This window comes from Rhincodon typus, unplaced genomic scaffold (assembly GCF_021869965.1).
Source record: "Rhincodon typus isolate 14 unplaced genomic scaffold, sRhiTyp1.1 hic_rhity00001941, whole genome shotgun sequence".
Lineage (NCBI taxonomy): Eukaryota > Metazoa > Chordata > Chondrichthyes > Orectolobiformes > Rhincodontidae > Rhincodon > Rhincodon typus.
Window position 1 is genome coordinate 1 of NW_025967579.1, and position 24,290 is coordinate 24,290.

General features: G+C 39.1%; 2 protein-coding genes across 2 annotated transcripts; both read right to left on the bottom strand.

Annotated features, from left to right (window-relative positions):
* Positions 1-99: 99 nt before the first annotated feature.
* Positions 100-5,185, bottom strand: LOC125481386 (the record flags this gene model as incomplete). Its single annotated transcript, XM_048592865.1, has 3 exons — positions 4,656-5,185; positions 3,799-3,910; positions 100-874 (listed from the first exon to the last, which is right to left on the bottom strand). Coding segments are annotated over exons 1-3 (970 nt in total), but the record flags the coding sequence as incomplete, so codon positions are not given.
* Positions 5,186-12,850: 7,665 nt separating this feature from the next.
* Positions 12,851-23,722, bottom strand: LOC109930411 (F-box only protein 40; the record flags this gene model as incomplete). Its single annotated transcript, XM_048592864.1, has 3 exons — positions 12,851-13,084; positions 18,082-19,989; positions 23,708-23,722. Coding segments are annotated over 3 exons (2,157 nt in total), but the record flags the coding sequence as incomplete, so codon positions are not given.
* Between the last annotated feature and the right edge of the window lie 568 nt (positions 23,723-24,290).

The following is a 24,290-nucleotide window of genomic DNA, read 5'->3' on the forward strand; positions in this document are numbered from 1 at the left end:
CCAAAAGATGGATTTATTTAGGATATCTGGTCAGCATGGATGAGTTGGACTGGAGGATCTGTTTTCGTGCTGTACAGCTCTATGACTCTATGACTGTACCTGTTGCTGTCAGTGTCACACTGAGTTTGCTGCCATCTAACAGACTTTGACTGAAGCCAGGAGGTGGTGTCAGCACAGGCACGGAACAATTAGATTGCAAAAGCTTCTTCTTTTCTACCCGATTTTGACAGTTTGGAGTAAGCACGATGGAACAGCTTGATGTTTCCAAAGTTCTATCTTGCTGAGATGAAGTTCTAATCTGCCATTTAACCACAGGTCTTGCTTTTTGATGTTTTTGCATACAAGGTGGCTGTCGGCCTCCATTTATGACAGGTAAACACTTTTGTGAAACTACTACTTTCTTTGCGGCAGGGTGCACTGAAGTATCTGAATCTAGATTGTTTCTAAACAAAGGTCTTTCCCTCTTGCGTCCATTGGCCAATGTTTTACGGCCACTTAGTAAAGATTTATTGAACAAATCAAGATTAATGTCTGCAACTACTGATGAGTTCTCAGTGTTTTTAGGTGATACCATTCTATGCAATGTTTTCTGCTCCACGCTGTTACTCCTACGTTCCCTTGCTGCTGAACTTGAGCCCTTTTCTTCACCAGACGGATTATATGTATTAACTTCTTCAATTGCATCTCCACCAGAATTGGATGTTGCCTTAATATCGTTCAAACATATCGATTTTAAGACATCGTCTTCAGGAAATCCAGCATTCCAGTTTCTTTCAAGATCCATTGCTGCTTGTATGAGTTCATCATCCAATGATAAGGATGGGTCAGAAGCAAAGCCAGTATTCCCAAATGATGGATTAACACTAGCAGGGACCTGAAAGTAAACAGAAGACAAAACATAAGTATTTGTGTATTGTCCAGCAGCATAAACCTATGCTGTTCAGGAATCCATTGTATGGTCTGGACCAATTCATGACAAAAACCAGAAAGATGTTCATTTGTTGGTGTTGGCAAGACAAACAAAAAGTTAGTATTTCAGGTGTCCTAAACAGTCTAAAGTAAAGCCATCTTGGTTTTGTCAAAGGGAAATCATGTTTAACTAATTTATTGGAGTTCTTTGAAGAAATAGGTTGTGCTACAGATAAAGGAGAACCAGTGGATGTATTGTACTTAGGTTTCCAGAAGGCATTTGATAAGGTGCCACATCAAAGGGTTTTGCAGAAAATAAAAGCTCACAATGTAGTGGGTAACATATCGGCTTGGATCGAAGATTGGCGAGCAAACAGGAATTAGAGATTAGGAATCAGTGAGCCTTTTTCAGGCTGGCGAGATATCACAAGTGGTGTACCACAGGGTTTGTGGCTGGGGCCTCAACACTTTATAATTTCTGAAGGAATCAAAGGTATCGTAGCTAAAGTTGCTAATGCTATAAAGGTGTGTTGATAGTGAGTTATGGAGATGACATAAGGAGCCTACAAAGGGATATAGTTAGTTTAAGTGAGTAGGCAAAAAATCTGCCATATGGGAGTAAAATGTGAGGAATTGTCCATTTTAGCAGGAAGAATAAAAAAGAAATATATTATCTAAATACCGAGAGGTTGCAGAGCTCCAAAATACAGGGAGATCTAGTTGTCCTTGTGCATGAATCACACAAGGTTAGCATGCACATATAACAAGTAATCACGTTCTGGTTTATTGCAAGGGGAAGTGAATGCAAGAGTATGGACATTACACTTCAGTTATACAAGACATTGGTGAGAGCATATTTTTATGCATTCACAAGATGTGGACGTCATTGGCCAGGCCAGCATTTATTGCCCATCCTTAATTGCCCAATGGGCAGTTGAGAGTCATCCACATTGCTGTGGGTCTGCAGTCACATGTAGGCCAGACTGGGTAAAGATGGCAGATTTCCTTCCCTAAAGGGAATTGCTGAACCAAATGAGTTTTTCTGAAAATCGGTAACAGTTTCAAAGTCATCATTAGACTCCCTTAATCCCAGACTTTTTATTTCAATGGAGTTCAGATTCCACAGAATTTCAATAGTGTTTGAACCTGGGATTAATAGTCTAATGATAAATATACAAGGCCATCGCCACTCCTTACAACTGGAGTACTGTCTACAGTACTGGTCACCATACTTATGGAAGGATGTTAATGCTTTGGAATCAGTTCAGATCAGATTGCTTTATGAGAAAAGATTAGACAGGCCAGACACAAATTCTGTGGAGTTTAGAACAGTCATAGGTGACTTAATTAAAACATATATAAGATCCTGAGGGAACTTGATTGGGTGGATATTGAAAGGATGTTTCCTCTTATGGGAAAATCTAGAACAAAGGGTCTTCATTTAAAAATAGGGGCACCCACTTAAAGCAGTGATATAGATCGTTTTTCATCAGAGGGTTGAGTCTTTGGAATTCCTTTACTCAAAAGACAATAGATGCAGAACCTTTAAATATTTTTTTTAAATCATAAATAGTTAAATTCTTGATTACCAAGGGTAAGAAAGATTATCAGGGGAGATGCAGAAATGTAGAGTTGAGATTAAGATCAGATCAGCAGAAAGTAAGGAGGCATGGGATGGGGGAAATGTGGCAGATTGGATTCAGAATTGGCTGACCCTTAGAAGATAAAGGGTGGTAGTGGACAGAAAATATTCAACATGGTGCTCAGTTACAAGTGGTGTACCACAAGGATCTGTTCTGGGTCCCCTTCTATTTGTGATTTGGATAAATTATTTGGATGTAGGAGTGGAAGGGTGGATTAGTAAATTTGCAGACGATACAAAGGTGGGTCGAGTTGTGGATAGTGCGGAGGGCTGTTCTAGGTTACAAAGGGACATTGATAGGATGCAGAGCTGGGCTGAGAAGTGGCAGATGGAGTTTAACCCTGACAAGTGTGAGGTGATTCATTTTGGAAGGACAAACTTGAAAACAGAATACAGGGTTAACGGAAAGATTCTTGGCAGTGTGGAGGAACAGCGGGATCTTGGGGTTCATGTCCACAGTTTCCTGAAAGCTGCCACCCAGTTGGATAGAGTTGTTAAGAAGGCGTATGGTGTGTTAGCTTTCATTAATAGAGGGATTGAGATCAAGAACCGTGAAGTTATGCTCCAGCGAGACAAAACCCTGGTTCGGCCACATCTGGAGTATTGTGTCCAGTTCTGGTTGCCTCATTACAAGAAAGATGTGGAAGTGTTGGAAAAGGTGCAGAGGAGATTTACCAGGATGTTGCCTGGAATGGAGGTAAGGTCTTACGAGGAAAGGTTGAGAGAGCTAGGGCTTTTCTCTTTAGAATGACGAAGGATGAGAGGTGACTTGATAGAGGTGTACAAAATGATCAGAGGTATAAATAGAGTGGACAGCCAGAGACTTTTTCCTAGGGTGGAGGTAGCTATTACGAGGGGGCATAGTTTTAAAGTGAGTGGAGGTAGATATAGGGGAGATGTCAGAGGTAGGTTCTTTACTCAGAGTGGTAGGGGCGTGGAATGCATTGCCCGAGAAGGTAGTGGAGTCGGCCTCATTAGGGGCATTTAAGCGGCTATTAGATAGACATATGGATGATAGTATAAGGTGGGGGTGGAGGTTAGATAGACCTTAGGATTAGGGTAAAAGTTCGGCACAACATCGTGGGCTGAAGGGCCTGTACTGTGCTGTACTGTTCTACGTTCTTAAAAGCAGAGCAGAATCGAACGATTGAATGGCTCGTAAAAGGCGCTTGCTTTCTAACTTAAAGATATTTGAGTCCAAAATCAAGTAATAGCTTTTTTTCAGTGCTCTCTACAGCAAAACCTACCTCAGCCTGGGTTACACCGGTGTGATTTTCCTTCCTATTTGAACCGGGCATGTGAATTCGCTGCAGCAAGCGGCCGGAGCGGCGAAGGTTTGGGGAATGGGAATCAACGGTGCTGGACATAGAGAGAGGAAAAAAAATTAACTCTTGTACTAATCCGTTTAATGCTAGAATCAGGATGGATGTATTTAAAAGCAGGACAAATCAGAATTCCAATGTTCATCACCACCCACTGTCATTCCGAGACATTAAAGCAGGATACTTTCCTTCAGTTCAGGAATGTCATAAGTACAGTAAAGAACTAGTAAACCACCACAAGTAAACGGGAAATAACGCCGAAATGAAGACGCAACGTCGGTGTGACCGATTCACAGCCTTTGTACAACGGTTTTGACTTTCCCATTCGCAGATCACCTGGTGTCCTAATCAATAAAAAGGCACATGTTTGCTCATTATTTCGCAACTGATCGTAAGGAAAGTTACGTTCAAACCTCCTATTCTCTAACAGTGGTGTCGTTTGGAGTTTTGGCTGGGATTTTCTTTTTGAAACATATTAAAGAGAAACAAAATTAAAGATTTCTGCAAGTCTTCAAACATTCTGCAAAATTATAATGTGAGTTGAAAATGTGAGCCTTTTGCAGCTGAAACTAAAATCTTCCATGAGATGGAATGTTGTACCATGTAGGGTACTGGGGTAATAATCCAAAGGCCTGAAATAATCATAAAGAACTAGATCCAAATCATATCACAAATTAAGTTTAAAATATCTGGTTCATTTTTTGTAAAGAACTGTCAGGAACTGTGACTAACCACTCAAAATCGCCATTCTAAATTAAACTAAAAACAATAGGGTTTCCTACCTTCGCTTTTGAATGAGGATTCGATGTTGCCCCATAAATCTTTGTCGGCATTTGATTGCTGGAATAGTTTCTTTGTTGGTCATTTTTGCGGATTGAACTCTGGAGCTGCTCAGCCTGGGTTTTTGATGCTGAGCCTTCGAAAGACTTTCTGATTTTCACCCTTGACTTCCAAATGACTACATTCCGCACTGAATAGATGGACTTCTCTGCTCTTTCAACATTTGTAAATTCATGTGCGTGTTTATAAAACATTAGTAAGTCACTTTTATGTGAATGGATCACATTCCATTTCTGCTCACTATAATTAAACAATAAAAATAATTACAGATGAAATTCACACAGACCCTGGGTCAGTTTCTCTCGGGCAGCCGTTGCTCCGTGAATGAATTCATTCAGTATTTATATCTATTTCTGATTATTTCCTCAGTTTTGATCTTTCTAATATTTCAGTACAGTTCCAGTTGGATCAACAAGCACAAAGATACTGAAGCGCTGCTCCCGAGTGTGTCCCACTCAGCACTTGATCAATTTCAAACAGGCCGCCACCGGAAACTCAACCCGGGGTCCGCCGCTTAATCCATTCTCACCAGAGCCACTTCCGGCGAGTCCGCCTGACTAACCGTCCCCCGCTGACCTTCTCTTGGTGATGAGGGACTGTTGTCCTTGTAGTAATGTCGGTCTCAAGAGTTCTCTAGTAAACGTGTTGTTATATTGGCTGCTTTGTGAACGGTTAGCCATTTTAGTGAGGCAAATGAATCTCAGGAATGATATTTAATATGTTGCAAATTGTTCAAAGGGAGAAAAGAACAAATTTGGAAGGCCTCAGCTTCTTTGATAGTTATAATCCCTAGACCGCAGATAGAGGCTATTCGGTCCATCGAGTCTGCACCGACCCTCCAAAGAGCATCCCACCCTATCCCAGTATTTACCATGGCCAATGTACCTAACCTACACATCTCTGCACTGAGGGAGGAAACCCACGCAGACACGGGGAGAATGTGCAAACTCCACAGTCACCCAAGACTGGAATCAAATCCCCGTCCCTGGTGCTGTGAGGCAGCAGTACTAACGATTGTGCCATTCTGTCATTTTCGTCAGAAAGCTTTTCCAATACAGCTATTAATAGCAAATTCAACTGGATCTTCGTCACCTGCTGTATCGGTAAATGATTTGGAAGAGGGTTAATGTTGCGTGTTACATCGGCTGCACCCATTTTGTTGATGTCACCCAGGAGGTAGACTCCAGTGTTCGGAGGGAGCAGATGTATCTGTACCAGTTCCTGAAGCTCCCAATCATTTTGCCTGACCAAATGTAGTTGTACTTCTTGTTAGCATGCAATAGATTGTCTTGGTATATAAGAACAGTGCAGACTCTTTCCGGTAGTTTATTCTGCACTAACCGCGAGGTAGACCCAAGACAAAGGAGAATTAGCAGTCATGTGTTATTTCAAATATTCTACCACACTCCACATACTGATCAAGCTGGAAAACACCACAAGGTGCTGGCAATGATCATGAGGGATCATCTCGGTGGGACTTCAGCACAATTGGGGTGGTGTGGTGGCTCAGTAGTTAACACTGCTGCCTCTAAGCACCAGGGACCCAGATTCAATTCCAGCCTTGGGCGACTGTCTGTGTGGAGTTTGCACATTCTCCCTGTGTCTACGTGGGTTTCCTCCCACAGTCCAAAGATGTGCAGGTTAGATGGATTGGCTGTGCTAAATTGCCCATAGCATTCAGGGATGTGTAGATTAGGTGGGTTATAAGGGGCTAGGTCTGAGTGAGATGCTCCGACGGCCAGTGTGGACTTGTTGGGCCGAAGGGCCTGTTTCCACACTGTAGAATTCTATGATTCTTATACTCCCAAAATCTCAAGACTGCTATCTGAGCAACTCTCAAATGCTCCTCCAGGACACGTGTCTTGAGTTTTTATGGCAAGTTCCAAGGGATCTTTTGGAAGTTATAATGTTACAAAGTGAAATTCGTTTCATACTCACTTAAATATATAGGTCTTTGTTTATTGTTTAAGACTGAACTATATAAATATAGACCTCATTATAAGCTTGAGAACAGTGGATCTCATAACAATTGTTTAAGAATGGTCAATCTGGGGTGAGTATTTCAATTAGATTTGTTCTTGATTCAACTCCTTTTGTGTCTCCCATCTTCAACTTGCTTTGAAATTATTTTTAATGATTTGCTGTCCTTAAGAAAATTGCTTTATCTCCTATTGTATGAAATATTCATGCCCAGTGGCATATGGGCAGACAGAGCACATGTTTATGTCTGTTTCCATGTCTAGATTTACAGATTGCCAAAGGCTATACCTTGAGTGACGCCACAAACTTGGGTGACTAGGAGACACTTCTGCTCTTAATGCCTGCCACAGGCATATTGAAAGGATTTATAGGATGATAACTAGCCTACTTGGCTGCATTATGAATGCATGTTCCCAAAGCCATCAAGTCCCACAATGCAACTCAAAACCAGAGCTACCGGCTTAGTTAAACATGCTACCTGCTTCACTACAAGACCTTCCATTACCATCTTACTTAATAAAAATGAACAAAATGTTGTCTGTGCTAAGACTTTATTCGTTATCATTGAAATATAAAGTTTCACAGCTCAATTTTTGGTTACAGCGAATATTTAGCATGGGTAACTAGCCTATTTGTAATATCATAAAAATTTATAATAATAAGACATTATGAGAAATTGAGTTTCAGCTGTTCCTTTAGATGGACTGGGAGTTGCTTCACATCCCTGACAAAGAATATCAAGTCACTATGACAATTCCTGTACCTTCATAAAGAGTTGTATTTCCTTCCCCTTCCCAATAAAGTGGAAATTGTAGGAGAATGCACCAGTTATTTCATGGCAACACAAGTAAAAATCAGAATCCACTTGCCAACAAATCAGCACGTTCTTTTCATAGAATATAAATGTGACTTTGTTTTGGTATTCTTATGAATTACATATTATCTACAAGATGAACTGTGGAAATTCACCAAGCCTCCTCAGACAGAAGTGCAATTTTATGAGCCCACGATCACTAGCACCAAGAAGGACAATGGTAGCAGATACATGGGAATACCACTACCCCTCCAAACCACTCACCGTCCAAGGAAATATATCACCCCTCCTTCAATGATGTTGTTTCAAAATCCTGGAACTCCCTCCTAATTTGAGGGTGTACCTTCACCAAATAGACAGCAGTGGTTCAAGAAGGCAGCTCATTACCACCTTCTCAAGGGGCAACTAGGGATGGGCAATAAATGCTGACCAGGCAGTGAGGCCAATATTCTATGAATAAATAATAAAAGATATAATAAATAATAATGCAAGACAAAAAAACTTCAACAAAGCGGGCAGAATATTCCCAGGTCCTGAAAAACACAGGCAAGGCAAGATAGTTGGAAAAAAATTGGTGAGAATAAAAAATGGGATTCTTGACATTGAGAAAAAAAAATTTTTACATTAGATTTTAATGGCTAGCTGGGTGTCTCAATAGGTAGCAGCGACTGGCTGAATTACATGTATTAACATCTGATTATTAGCTAATCTTGCTTCATTGACCAGATTGATTGCCATTTTCCCAGGCAGCAAAGAGAAACTAGACAACAACAATTCCCAGAGCAGTTACTTATTGAATACAGCTTGCCAGCATCTTCTCTGAGTCTTCAGGTTGGCCAAGAATGCATCACAGGGCTCTTAGGTTACTTTCTTAGCGCTCACTTTGTGCCAATTGGATGTTCACATCTCTGACTTGCCCTTCTGTGCATTGCTCCGTCGTTTAGAACTACAGCCTTACAATATTTCTGTCTTGTCTTGCCATTTAGCAATGATCATTGAAGTGGGGGCGTGAATACGTTGGCACCATGCCACATCAATGTCACATCTGTAATATATACCAACAATGTACACAACAAATACATTGCATGTGTCTGAACAAAATGACAGTGTCTCAAAGTCTAGGGGAGTAATCCTTCGTCACGTTAAGGGGACCTACCATTTAGGGAATACTAGCACAGTCAATGAAGGACATCATCTGATATAAGTTCAGAAGTTCAGACATGGTCAGTCAGTTAGTTGGTATGTTCATGGTCAGGGAATCCATTCACTATAGCCTGGGGAGTGGGCTATGGTCAGTCCCAAGTTCAACCAGCCTAGGGATTCATGGTAAGTCAGTCAGGGAGCTTTTATTCCAAGTAATTAGGGGAGGAGGAGTCGAGGTACAGTCAGTCCAGAGGGCCTGTTCATTGAAAGTCAAGGGGGCTCCTCAAGGCCCTTGGCTGTGGTAGATATGTTGGGAAAGTCAATTGTGGGGATTGGAGGCAGTGACCTAGAACACAGAGGTGACAATATTTGTGAAGGGAGACTCACCAGATAAATGTGGGAGACAGGGTGTAAGAGGGCAAGATCTGCTTCAGGAGGCAGGATCATTGACAGCTTTGGTGAGGAATGCAGCATAAATATGTTTGGAATAGCTAAGCTGTATGCCTGAGGCTCAGGGGATAAAGTGGGGAGGTGAAGTGTTAAAAAAAAAATGGATGGCTTGAACATGGAGGCCTCAAGCCAAATGGGAGACTGCAAGGCAAAAAAGCTCATGAAGGTTTGGCGGGGGGGAGTAAACTTGGACTGAGAGACTGATCCGGCAACTCACTCTGTGAAGAGCTACTCATGTTGCCTTTCAACTCCATCTAAATCACAAATGCACAATTGTGATGAAAACTAGCTGTCATCACACCCACTGTGGACATATTATGTCATTTTTTTGCTTAAGGAAGCAAGCTCTACTTGTGAGTGATGTGAGGCCTTTTATAATTCTGCATGTGAATCTCACACAGTAAGCAACTATGTTGATGAATAATCCTGGTCACAAGCAACATCAGCCATGTCTCATTGATATTACAAATCAATCCTAGGGTGGAATTCTCCCAGGCACTTAATGATGCCACTCACTAATGAGAATTCTAAGAACTTATTAAATTATATATTCTTTAACTTCCCATTGTACTAAACCCTCTTAAAACATGTGTGCCTGTGTCATACAGCATGGAAACAGATCCTTTGGCCCAACCAGTCCACGCGAACCATGCTCCCAGACCAAACTCGTTCCACTTGCCTGTGTTTGGCCCATACTCTTCCAAACCTTTCCTATTCATGTACTTTTCCAAATGTCTTTTAAATGTTGTAATTGTACCTGCATTTGCCACTTCCTCTAGCAGTTCAATCTACACACGAACCACACTGTATTAAAAAGTTGCTCCTCATGTCCCTTTTAAAACTTTATCCTCTCACCTTAAAAATATGCCCCCTAGTTTTGAACTCCCCCACCCTAGGGAAAGGACCCTTGCTATTCACCTTATTTACGCCCCTCACGATTTTATAAATCTCTATAAGGTCACTCCTATGAAGAATGTCCAAGCTAATCCAGCCTTTGCTTATAACTCAAACCCTCCATTCTGGACAACATTCTGGTAACTCTTTTCTGAACCTTCTCCAATTTAATAATATCCTTCCCATAGCAGGACAACCAGAACTGCACACAGTACTCCAGAAGAGGCCTCACCAATGTCCTGTACAACCTCAAAATAATGACCAAAATCCTATAAAGGTCTGAGCAATGAAGGCATGTTAAATGCCTTCTTAACCATCCTGTCTGCATGTGATGCAAATTTCAAAGAATTATGTACCTGAACCCATAGGTCTCTCTGTTCTACAACACTGCCCAGGGCTTCACCATTAACTGTACAAGTTCTGCCCTTGTTTGTTTTACCAAAATGCAATATCTCACACTTAATCAAATTAAACTCCATCTGCCACTCCATAGCTTATTGCCCCAATTGATCAAGATCTCTTTATAACCTTAGATAACCTTCTTTACTGTTCACTATACCATCAATTTTGGTGTCATCCTCAAACTTACTAACCATGCCCCCCAAATTCTCATCCAAATCGTTTATATAAATGACAAACAAAAGTAGACCCAGTACTGATCCCTGTGGAACACTGCTGGTCACAGGCCTCCAGTCCAAAAAACAAACCCCCATCACCATCCTCTGTCTCCTACCATCGAGCCAATTTTGTATCCAATCTGGCAAGTTCACCCTGAATCCCATGTGATCTAACTTTACTAATTATTCTACCATGCAGAACTTTGTCAAGGGCTTTACTAAAGTCCTCATCAATCCTTTTGGTTTCTTCCCCAAACATCTGGAATTCAATGGCTCAGTTCCAAAGTAGAGTCATTGAGTTGAAACATTAACTCTGTTTCTCTCTCTACAGATGTTGCCAGACGTCCTGAGTCTATCCAAAATGTTTTTTTTAAAATTCCAGGTTTCCCCAACTATACTATTTTGTTTTTATAATTGCAAATTGAACATCTGTTTTTGTGAAGTTACTTTTGTGATAAATATTGACCAGAACACCAGGGATTACTCCTCTCCACCTCTGCTTAACAGTTTCATAAGATTTTTTGCATCCATCAGAGACAGTGGAGTGTGGTGTAACATCTCACAATACTTCTGACAGTACAGCCCTCCCTTAATACCACAGTACAGCACCAGCCTCGTTTTTGTATCCTGGAGACAGACCTGACTCCATAGCATTCTAACTCTAAGGCAAGCATGCTACCAACTGAGCACAACTAGCACATTCAAATAGTTTGTAAGTAACATGGAATATAAAAGACCTTTCAGCTTTATTTGTATTTGACTTAACCAACCACACTAATCTCAATTTTTAAATCATATTTGTTTTGTGTAAATCTAATATTAGTGTGAAAAGGTTTGATGGGCATCCCACTAGGACTCTTGTGTGATGTACCATTGTCAAGAGATGGAAAGGCACAGCTTCTGCCCAATCACATAATTTTGATTTAATTTAAAACATTTCCAAAATTACTGAAATTAAGGAGCGAGGTATATGTTCTATGAATGGACATTCTTTTTCCAGTCTCAACAAAGATTCTGAAGTTAAGTACAGCATGGAGTTGAAGCACAGAAAGACTCCTTTTAAACACATTAATCCACACCCCCAACCGTATCACTCCATCCCACACTCCACCTTCAATTTTAGAAGGGCACCTCTTGATATCTCAGTATTACAAATGATTTTCACTTAGAGAGCAAAAATTTTTTTTCATGTCAGTACAACAGAAACTTTATCAAGAAGTTTAGAACATAGAACATTACAGCGGAGTACAGGCCCTTCGGCCCTCGATGTTGCGCCGACCTATCACTTTGCAATGCCACCGTTTACAATACTTAGTCAATAACAGAGGCAATTAACTGGGAAGCATCCTGCTCCTAGACAATCTCTAGAAGTTGTGTGAAAGCAAATCTGATTGAGTTACCTCCCTCCCTAGAAAGCATCAATAAAACTTATCCCAGTGAGAACTGCAGCAATGGGTAAAGCCTAATTTTCTTTCCTTTCATGCAATGTGGCATCGCTGGCAAGATCAGCATTTTTTGCCCATCCCTAAATGCATTTGAACCAACTGACTTGCTTGGCCATTTCAGAGGGCAGTTACGCATCAACCACATTGCTGTAGATACAGATTCAAATGCAGGCCAGACTGGTTAAGGATGGCAGATTTTCTTCCCTTAACAACATCAGAGAACTGAATGGGTTTTTACAACAATTGATGATCATTTCATGGTCACCATTCCTGAGACAAGCTTTTACTTCAAGATTTTATTCATTGAATTTAAATTCCACCAGCTGCTGTGATAAGATTTGAACTTCTGTCACCAGAGCATTGAGCATGCGGACGTTACCATTACACTACATGTTCTGTGCTAATAATAATATACTTCATTCTAACATTAAATTATCTGATCATAATCAGATTCTGACCTTGAAAACAAATTCCTTATGTAAGTAGATTATTACCATGTCCTACTTACTCCTACAGTCATTTCACATATTTCTCATGTGCAAGTCTTGGTTTAAACATTTTGTCCATCCTCCCTTATGACACAAATGTGAGCTGTAGCCTTCAGTCAAATATGTATCATGCTACAAAATTATCATTCCTCTCTTCAATTTCAACTTCAAAAAGATTAGTGTATCATAATGCAATTAAAATATAAAGACTTTAACAACCTTAGTGTAAGCTGTATGCTCCGTACTTGCTAATTAAGAGCATTAAATAAAACAGTTGAAAAAAATCAGGATCAAAACGTCAAAACTTTATACAATCAGGTTGGAAAATCTATTTGTGTTTTTCTTCTTACTAAACATTGTAACAAGGGTCTTTTTCTCTTGTTTCAACTCTGGAGACTTGCACATACTGATGAGAGCTACAGGCTTTGATTTACTCTCTGTCACATAGTATGGACAGGTTTTCAGATGTTCTGCGATACTGGGGTTATCATTAAACCTCCAACTGTCGACAGTAGAGAAGACAGAGCTGAACTGCCACCTCTGTAATAAAAGGAAAGGGTCAGAATCTTACTAATTCAGATTTATCAGTGCTCTTTGGTACAAAGTTCAACTTGCAAGAGCAAATTGTATGAGTTGAAGGGCGGCAATCTAGTATGACTTTTTTCACGTAATTTGAAATTTGTTTTTCATGATCTCTGAGCAACATTAATGGAAGTTTTACAATTTGAAATGAGCCCAAAGCTAAATGGGATTCTCTAGAGGAAGGAGTCCCATTCCATTTAACTCAGAAACACTTGTTACCATTTATGCCCCACAAGCTTCCATTTTCACTTGCTTCTGTTAGTTATATCAGCCCAAACCATGCAGATAGAATTGGTTAAAGAATCTCATTAGATCAGGGAATTTTAAGTGTGATGTTAAAAACCACTCAAAGCCACTCATGCATACATTTTTCATGATCATTTATACTAATTCAAGATTCAATTCACCCAAATCAGACCCCACTGATCTTGTCAAACCACCAGGTCTGCACAGGAAGTTTCTGCTGATTTTCCTAGATGGACTGGCAAGGTTTAAAAATAGTTACATTAAGTGAATGGTTCAGTGTGATTTTCTATTAAATCATTTGCAATGTTTTCAAATCTTATTGCTCATTGGTTGAGGACTGGACAAAAACAGAAATTGCTGGAAAAACTCAGCAGGTCTGGCAGCATCTGTGTAGAGAAAGCAGAGTTAAAGTTTCAGGTCCAGTCACCCTTCAGAACTTAACGCAGTTTTGAAGAAGGGTCACTGGACCCAAAAAGTTAACTTTGCGTTCTCTCCACAGATGCTGCCAGAACTGCTGAATGTTTCGAACAATTTCTGTTTTTGTTTCTGATTTTCAGCATCTGCAATTCTTTTGTTTTTTTAAGGACAGGACACCTTTACTAAAAGTGCTAATTTTTGGTGATAAAGCCTTTTCAGCTCTCTTAATACAATAGCAATAAGTCATCAATCTTAAATATTTGAAAGATTTTTTTTAAAGAAACTATTATACTTATCATGCTTCCCAATTTGTTGAGATTCATTCCTCCCCGTTATTACATTACTACGTTTACTTTGAGGAAGCATTACATCAGGGATTTTTTTTTTAGTTTGTGATTAAGCAAATGATTTTCATAGAAAAACTTAACAAGGAGATAGTAAGAACTGCAGATGCTGGAGTCAGAGATAACACAGTGTGGAGCTGGAGGAACACAGCAGGCCAGACAGCGTCAGAGGAACAGGAAAGTTGACGTTTCGGGTCTGGACCCTTTCTGAAGAAGGATCCCGACCTGAAACATCAACTTTCCTGCTCCTCTGATGCTGTGTTCCTCCAGCTCCACACTGTGTTATCTTTGACTTAACAAGGACTATTTCAAGTGCAATTTTCAATTGTGTCTACAATAGAAACCCTACCCTCAAAGTTTAGCACTGGCACATTGTCAAAACAAGTTGGCGTTGCATAATTTTATATGGGCTGGATATTAGACTGGAGTGAACATACTAGAGCTTGTGCAACTAATTTACAGCATACCACTCTCTCCACTATCATCAAAATCATGTTGCAGTAAAAGTTAACAGTCTCCTGGCAAGATTACTGCTTCACCACTATGAGGCAAATGTGATTACATGAGGAATATCAAAATCATGAATTCCTGAAATGTCTCTCTGCATTTGTGCTTCAAATCAAGATACTCATGGAATCCTGGAGAAACACATTGTATTGAATCAAAAACAAGACTGCTTTCAAGCAGACCCACTGCTAGCAGTTGTCAACTAATTGTTTTTCGTATCTTCCAAAGGAAGAAAACTCTCCACCAAAAGTGCAGCCACAATTGCGCTCGTTGAGAGCTTGAAAGAATAACAGGAAATTCAAGAGGGATAGTCAACAGTAGTAATGGAAACGCTAACCTTATTGAGGTTATATATTTTAATTTGATAAATTCAAACTAGTGAGAGATATAATGATCGTGTTACTGAAATAGTAAACCAGAAACCTGTATTGATCATTTACATCAGACTAAATCCTAAATGGCAGTTTTTGAATTTCATCCAATTTTTTAAAAAAACAATCAAAGTATCAATGTATAGCTTCATTAAAAGTAACAATCAATTGAAATGCTGCAAGAATTTACACACTTGAATGCATAAGCCCTAAAATTTCTGCAGAGTTTACTTAGTATCTTGTGAGCAAGTACCACAGCTTCATGTTTTTAGACATATTTAAATGTTGAAATTATCAGCTGTGTTGAGCAGGTTGTGGCAAAGCAGTTAAGTTGGATAGCAACTGGATTTCTTCATTTCATTACACATATCCATTTTTTTCCATAATACTGGTGAGTCCTGATGCCCTTTATCAATATCATGCTTCAAAATGCAGGCCCTAATAAAACGCTATTCACAGTCATTGGGGCCCAGCGTCTTTATTCTAAATTCCCCTTTAACATTATTATGCCAGAATCAGTGATAGGACACATTGTTCATAGCTTTTTCTAATGATGTGAACCCTTCTAAGGCAAATTATCCATATTGAAATGGTTCAATGCATTATCAGTAAAGTTATTCCTGCTTTGTTATCAATTGATACGAATAAAACAAGTTGAGAGAATGCATGTGATCAGCAGACTGAAATATCTGAATGCCATGAGTTGCTATTCTCAGATTAAGCTATAGTGCAATCAGGATGGTTATTTTTGAACCAGCATTGGTAGAAGTGAGATAGAAGTGAGCTAACTGAAGGTCACCATATACCATCAATGTTTGCTTTAGTGGGGGACAACAAATAAACAGGATCCTCAAATTGTCAGGTTTTTGTTGTTTGATCATTGAAAACTAATTTACTTTCTCATTAACCATAATATTTATTTTCATGGCATTTTGGTCTATGAGCATTTCTGGTATTTTCGTTAATGCTGTGAAGTATTAAGAACATCATGTGTTTGTGCTGAATTTTGACAGTATGTAAGGACACATAGAGAAGTACAAGTAGAATAAATTTCTCAAAGATAGCAGGAATGTAGCCCATAAATAAAATGATTCGCCATGACATCATATAATGCTACAGTATTGCTGGGCGTGCTGAGTTTATGATTGAAAAAGTCCCTGAGTATTTGAAAGATTAGGAAAAAGAAGAAAAGGCTACAACGATTAACATCGACCTGGAGATTTGGGATATCATTTTGCACATACATGCCACATAATAAAGTAGTAAATGCTAATATTTAGAAATTTCTTGTCTGCTCTAACATTCAGTAAGATAGTGGTATTCTCGTAAGTGATGTTTCTTCACATCTGCATATTTTATACCAAATTTGTGAAGCTATGTGGTACTCTTTCTGTCACTTCAATATCCCACCTCTAAGTTTAAGATAGGAAAGACATCTTCATGAGGTAAATTTGCTTTGGGAATTCCTTGATCTGCTTTCATAACTCAGGCAGAAGCTTGTTGGAAATTCTGAAAATCAGTTTAAATGGCCATTTATGCATTTTCCTGTTGTTTTCGCAAATTTTCCAGAGGTAGTTTGAAAGATACCCACAAAAATTTTGCAACATTTTAAACCTCATTTGGACAGGAAGTTGACTTTTGGACCTCTGATTATCTCCTGCCCTCTGCTTGGTCAATACGAAAACAATACGAAAACAAATTAATCTAGCTACTAACCCCAATGCCATCATGTTCAAATAGGCAATGATTCCCTGGACTAACCATTGTTGAGCACAGGTAAAGGCTCTCTTTCCAACATGATCTCACATAGCTGCAAAGAGCATAAAACTTTATCAAATTACATAATGGAATAATTTTATAAGTATGCGGTGAAGTGTATATTTGCAAATTTAAATAAAAAATAGACAAACTGCATGCATTAGATTTGAGCTGATTGTCAAGTTTGCTTTGGGTATGGGAATTGACAGCATAGTAAATTGAAACTGATGAGTAATAATTCTGTAGAAATAACATTCTGTTAAAAATCACATTGCAATAATTCAATAAAAATTGACTTTATTCAAATTTTTTTTGCATTATTGATGTATTTGAAGAGTAACGTAAATTGTAGTGTTTGGCTCCAGTAACTAAAAAGGAATGCTATTCACCACAGGATGAAGTATGATTATGGAAGCCTTACTCAGACTGTTTATTAAGCACACTGGTGCTATGTATGTGACAGAAGATTAAGAAACAGGATGTGTTTGATAAATGAGCTAATCAAGGGATATGGCATTAACATAGAAAGTCCGCAGAATAAACTGCCATTATGTGATAGACCTGTTGTGAATTCATTGTGCTTAATTTGTTGAGGCCAGTGAAATGGGTGACATTCAATTCACAAGCTTAACTGTTCCTTTTACAGTCATAGAGGCGTAGAGATGTACAGCATGGAAACAGATCTTTCGGTCCAACTCATCATGCCGTCCAGATATCCTATGTAAATCTTATCCCATTTGCCAGCATTTGACCCATATCCCTCTAAACCCTTCCTGTTCATATACCCATCCCAATGCCTTTTAAATGTTGCTATTGTACCAGCCTCCACCAGTTACTCTGGCAACACATTCCATATACCCATCACCCTCTGTGTGAAAAAGTTGCCCCTTAGGTCCTTTTTATATCTTTTCCCTCGCACCTTAAACCTATGCCCTCTAGTTTTGGATACCCCCACCCTGGGGAAAAGACCTTGTCTATTTACCCTATCCATGCCCTCATGATTTTATAAATGTCTGCAAGGTCACCCCTCAGCTTCTGCCACTCCAGGGAAAATAGCCCCAGCCTATTCAGCCTCTCCCTTTAGCCATGCCAGTAAAGGAAAATAAATGGGCTTTTAAAAGATTATTAGCACAGTTGGAATTCTTAAAAGCTCCCATTGCTCTCTATGTTTCTATTAATTTTTCACCAAATTAAGTTTAATTATGTAAATGGCAGGCAGCAATTTAAACATCACAGAAGCAGGAAGGAAGCCATGGAACATTTTAACTTTTCTTTATAATTTTAAGTGATCAAGATGAAGTAATATACTTGCCCGTTTTCGAGCTCGCCAAGAGAAGCTTCCATGTGAGTAACTCTTCTTTTCCCAGACAAGAAAGACCATGCCATGCTCTTGCAGTAAAGTGGAAGAGACTGCGTTCATCAATACAGACACTTGGGACAGTTGTGCTAGGCTATAGCTGTCCAAGAAGCTTGCAATGTACCTCAGTATCTCAGATGGAAGAGTGCTCAAGCTGAGCCCACTTTTTCTACTTTTCCATACTTCTGAATCTCTGTGACTGTGCTGACATAGAACTGCAGGAACATCTGGTTTGACTGCAAACGTACTTTGATGTTGATTGTAGATCACTTTAGCTTTCTGATTGGAAGGGCAGAATCTCATTTGTGAGTAGGAACAGCCAAGATAAGCAAGAGGACATCTCTGTACCATCCAGCCACTCAGGCCTGACTGAATATCAGCATGCACATTCCTGAAATGCGATGAAAACTCGTCTCGCCTGAAGAAATGGTAGCACATAAATGTAAAGACAGAATTCAAATTATTGTATCGTTTTGTGATACATTCCGTCTGGAGCTGAAGATATAGACGAGAAGCTTTGTCTGCTGCTACATCAGCCAAAGTTACATCGCGGCTAAAAGGAGAGGAAGGGAAAGAATACGTCTGAGTTGCAAAATCAATGGTCAGTCCATCAGTGACTTTTCTTTCTGATATACTGTGGCCTTTTAGAACATTTTCCAAATAACAAAGCAATGAAATAGTCACTTCATCATTATAATAATCCTCTGTGTCCAGGTCAGAAGTGTCCACAGCTTTGTTCTCCTTTTTAATCTTACTTAATAATGTTTCTCCAACATGTCCACGCTTGGCACGATAACTGGTAGGAACTTTAAAAGTATTGACGGTTCTAACCTGCTGTGCCTCCAGCTTCCCATAAACAAAATCTTTTTCTTTGGGTGTACATGCACTCATCTGGCCAAATCGAATAAGCATACTGCCATGATGAACCAAGTACATATTGAAGTGTTTTCTATCCATCCGAGTTTCTAGTCTTTCTAGAACACCTTCCTGCCAAGGAGCTTCACCTGTCTTTTCAATCGATGCTAACAAAGCTGGATCTGGTATGTTGGTCTTATTTTCAGGTGAACTTTTCTTACTTTTGGTGCAAACTGATGACATTTCACTCCTTTGCTTGTTTTCAGCTTTTTTGGTTTTCTGTTCAGAGGCACAACCACCTTTATCCTTACTGAAAATATGCTCCCAAGTAGAATACATAGACAAATATTCTATTTGATTGGATTCTGCAGTAGCAATTTGTTCTTCCTGGGTAGGTTCAGCCATTTCTGCCACATCTGTATAGACTTGATCTAATCCATCTTGATTTATTTCTGTACCTCTTTCATTAAAATTCCCATCCAAAGTTGTCAAATTAACTTGTTGTCCTCCCACTGCCCCTTCTTCATTCAAATCCAACTCATTTTCATCAACAGGCTCAGCCATCTCAGGGAAAAGTTCGGCCATCTTCACTGAATTGAAAAGAATCCTCTGATCTGTCATTGCAGTGCCAAAGTCTAAGTCTTCTGGATTCAAGGAATCTTTGACAGCACTTTTATTTACTGCAATGTCATCTTCATTAGCTGGCCAGCGGTTCCATTGCATTGAGCAACACACAATGCTGGCAGGACAAACACAAAGATGCTTGGAAAGTTTGTGGCGTGCCATAACAAAGGGACAGCCAAAGGCTGAATTCAGACAAGGTACTTGTTCCAGTGGACATAGTAGTGTGTGTTCATCCTCCTTACACTGGTGAAAGACAGCACCACACTTGGAAGAGCAAGTGATAACCAAACAGGAAACAGTAGGTTCAAAAGTCTTTTTGCAGTGCCGATTATAACATTTTTCACAGTGTTTGTGCAGTCGAGAAGTCGAATTTCTATTCCTGATCTATAGAAGCAAAAAAGACACTGCTTTAATTGCATTGGTTTACTTGATGCACTTGCATATTACTGGAAGGTGTGTGTAGTAAATTTTGTACATACACAAAATCAGACTAGAATTATGAACCCATGTCTATATATTATGGAATAAAAGATTAACTATGATTTTACACTATAAACAGCCACTGAGGATGTGCATAAGTGTCAGAGTGATGTAAGATCATTTGGAATTGGAACCTGATTCTGTAAGATTCCAGATGTTGTCCTCTCTTATCATCCTTTGTTATGTTAAATAAAGTCTATTAAGTTTCACTTCCAATAGTGTACACCTGATCATACTACATGGTGTCAAACAGTGACCGGACCCCTAAGGCAAAAGGCAAGCAGTGCCTGGACTGATACCCAAAGACAGCACAGTGTTGCAGGTGAATGAGGCCAGCCAAGTGATCCAAACACAGAGGTGGAGGAGAATTGAAAAGAAGCTCAGCAGAGTCACATAGCATCAAGCAATGGACTTTAAGACCAAGGCACATGCTCACCTAGTTACATGGACCACAGGAAGGAAATGCTGAAAAAGAACAGGAGAAATCCCACAGCAAAAAACAGAGCAAGCAACAGGAAATTAATCAGCTAAAGTGAGTAAAATACTCCAATAGCTGAAGGTTTTATTTTAAATTGGGATTAGGAAGAATCAAGCACTCAGAGGGTTGTCCAGTAGAAAGTGTGTGAAATACAGAACATGGCTGAGGGAGCAAACTAGGAAAATCTAAGCCCAACCAGTATCATAGAGGGTCATGATTGCTAAGACCAGTACAGAGTTGTATTGTCAGCACAGAAAAAAGGGAAAATAGACCAGAGAAATTTTCAAGTGCCTAGATTTTAGAGGACACTGAGTAGCAGAATGAATTATTCTTGGGCAGTGTAATAGGCCCATTGATTTTTCAAAGTCCTAAGACAAATTCTGGTGTGCAGATATTGTAGTTAACAGCAAGAAAGCTAAATTTTAAATTTGATACAGGGTAGATGTATCTATTCTTTCAGATGTTAAACCATGGTCAAAGCCAAAAATTTTCAGATGATTCTAGTTAAACTTTGGAACTTTGGAGATGTTACAGTCAGAGAGCAGTCAGATGCATTCTAAACTTGCTATAATAGAATACATATCATAGAAACCTTGTATGTCATTTAAAATCTTTTTTAATTAAGTGGAGCTTTATAAAGCTTTGAATATTTTTCAATCAATAGCAGACAGCAAAGACATTGAAGTTGACTCTGTACTAGGAATTACTTTTCACTACAGTCATTCCAGCCATAAGACGACAAGAAGATAATACAGACCCTTCATTTCTCTCAAAAGAGAGGCTCCAAATGATGGAGAAAAGGCACTAACGATGAAGGTGAGCAATCACTAGACCCTAATTTGTTGTAAGAAGGAACCCACCACTCATGTTGTTCATTTAGTGGAGGAGAGACCTTAAACCTTCCTGTAGTCTTGGACTCAAGCACACTATTCATGAAGTCTCTGCTGTTTCTTTTGAGGAACATTATTGCTTTGTCGGAGTAAGTAACGAAGAGGGAAAATTATCTATCCATTTTACATAACCAACCGGAATATGTAACAACTGCAGGAAACAGTTAGTTGAAGAAATTGTTCCCTGCAGGATTACAGGAGAAGGCCTTATATTAGTTCAATGATGGAAGAACACAAGCAAAGCCTCGAATGTTTCTACAGACAGCAAAGTTGCCACAACATTTGAGATGTCTTAGATTACAGTTAGGAAGGGTTTTCAATCGTGCAGGAAAGAAGCCTTGGAGCTACAACATGAATTCATGGAGTTTCTAGAAGAGCAGATGATGCTCCAACTACATTTGCAGAAGGCAACTCTATACAAAACGTCTTTACAGTTGTGCACAGAGAACACCAATATGAAGATGACACATTTAGAGGAAAGACTTTAAACCTTAGAAGCACCCCATTAAGTAGTAGTTCAAAACTGCTAACAGTTAATATATAGCTATCCGGAGAACAGGAAATGGTTAAGTTTAAGTTGAAACATGGCAGTATTCAATGTGTAGAAATTACTGATTCACATGATTGGCAGCTGAAAGCTGGAAAGGGTCTCATTAACAGCCATGGAAACACTCAAGAGTTTTTCATCCGTTACCTAGCGAACTAATCTATAAAACTTCTAGTGATGCAGAATATTTGGTGAAGCTTGAAGTTAAGTATCAAAAGGAGCTAATATAAATCAAACTTAACCAAAGATTGGAACAAACCGACCACCTCAAAGAGACTGCTGACGTAAAAGCCCAGCTATTAGCAGTCACAAAGTGTTATTAAGCTTGGAAGAATAGAAATAAAGAGTTACAGAAGATTTCTAAAATTCCTGCATAGAGGCAGCCTGTGCTCTCATACAATTGACACAAACATACAAAATAATTTATGGAGGACAAAGTCTCTCTTACAGAAATATTCAAGCAGCAAGATAATTAAAACTATTCGCTTAGGAAAATAGTCTGCTACAATGAATGAATAAATGAAGGTCTAGGTTTAAAAAATAACCTCTTAAAAGAGAGAGAAAATCAAGTTTGCAGAAGATTATCATGGAAAAGTAAACCCTGATTAATGATAGAGAGCACTGGCAGAATAAGAATGGTATTTATCAAGCTAGAGAGGGTTCAGAAGAGGATGTTGCTGGTATTAAAGGTTTGAGTTATAAAGATAGGCTAGATAGGCTGGGACATTTTTCACTGGAGCGTAGGAAGTTGAGAGGTGACCTTATAGAGGTTTATAAAATCATGAGGCGTATAGACAGGGTCAATGGTAGGTGTCTTTTCCCTAGGATTGGAGATTTCAAGACTAGGGACCATATATTTCAGGTGACAGGAGAGAGATTTAAAAGGACATGAGGGGCAATTTTTTTACACAGAGGGTGGTTCACGTGTGGAATGAATTTCCTAGGAAGTGGTGGATGTGGGCACAGTTACAATGTTGAAAAGACACTTAGTACATGAAAATAAAAGGTTTAGAGGGATATGGGCTAGGATAAGGCAGGTGTGGCTAGTTTAGTTTGGGATTATGTTTAGCATGGACTGATTGGACCGAAGGATCTGTCTCTGTGCTGTATGACACTAAAAACTCTATAAATGATTTAGAAATCGTGAGAAAGTAAACAAATTTTCTATTCAGCCAGCAGACCCCAGTGCTAGCAGGAACTTGCACAGATTCTGTTTCAGAAATCTAGTTTCTCATCAGCACTTTTACTTTCTGATGGAGTTTTGGAAATGTTGCTGTCTACAGAGAAGATGCTAGTCCATTCCACCTCTGCATTCACCTTCCCAAAGAATGATAAAAGTGAACATACATCCTATATGCTCACCAAGGAAGCTGAGAATACTATTAGAAATCAACATCTAAATGGACTTGAAAGCGAGGGAGGGGATAAATGGGAATAAAGAGTTCATAGTTCATGGTTAAATTTTAGAACTGAAACGGAGCAGTGTAAAATAACATTGAAGGAGATGTTAAGTAAAAAGTTAACTATACATTTACTCTAAGAATAACTACTAAGCACGTGATTAAGGATCTATGTTATGTGACATCAGATCATGTGGATCAGGAGCCTGAGTGCATACAGTTCCAGAAAATGTCCATTGTAACCATGCCTTGTATATAACTATTTTTAATAAAGCCTGTTAACGTTCACTTTCAAGACTGTACATACCTGTATATACATGCACTAAAACAGAAATCAGAATATATTTACACACTTGGTATTACTATAAATTTCCTGCTGAATTATGCTAATAAACCATAGTTGGGCCATAAGAAGTTGAGCTTAATTTGATTCAGGCAGGTGAAGCAATTCACAATCTAAGATCTAAATTTGAGGCCTAAGGTATTTGAACTCCTTTTCCTTTCCTGTGGCTTTATTTTGTATCTTGCTTTAACTGAGGACAACTTTTTCTCAACTGAGTACAACTTGAACCTTACACTTTTCTACTACTTCACTTCCATTTTTGCTTCTTTCAGTTCCAAATTTACTCCGCAGAAAGTGAAAAGGCACTAATTTTTAAGTGTTTCTTCTGGATAATTTCTTATCTAAGTGGGAAATATGTTAGGGTAGTTGACAATAATTAAAATATGAAGCCTTAATTCATTTCATACACTGGGCATTCTCATTAAACTATTCTTTGGCCTCAACCAAGTTGCCAGATATAGAACTTTATGGTTTGAGGAGACATTTTGCTTGCATTACATTGTGACATTTTGAACCTGCTACTTTAGGTTTCCCTACCCTCAAATTT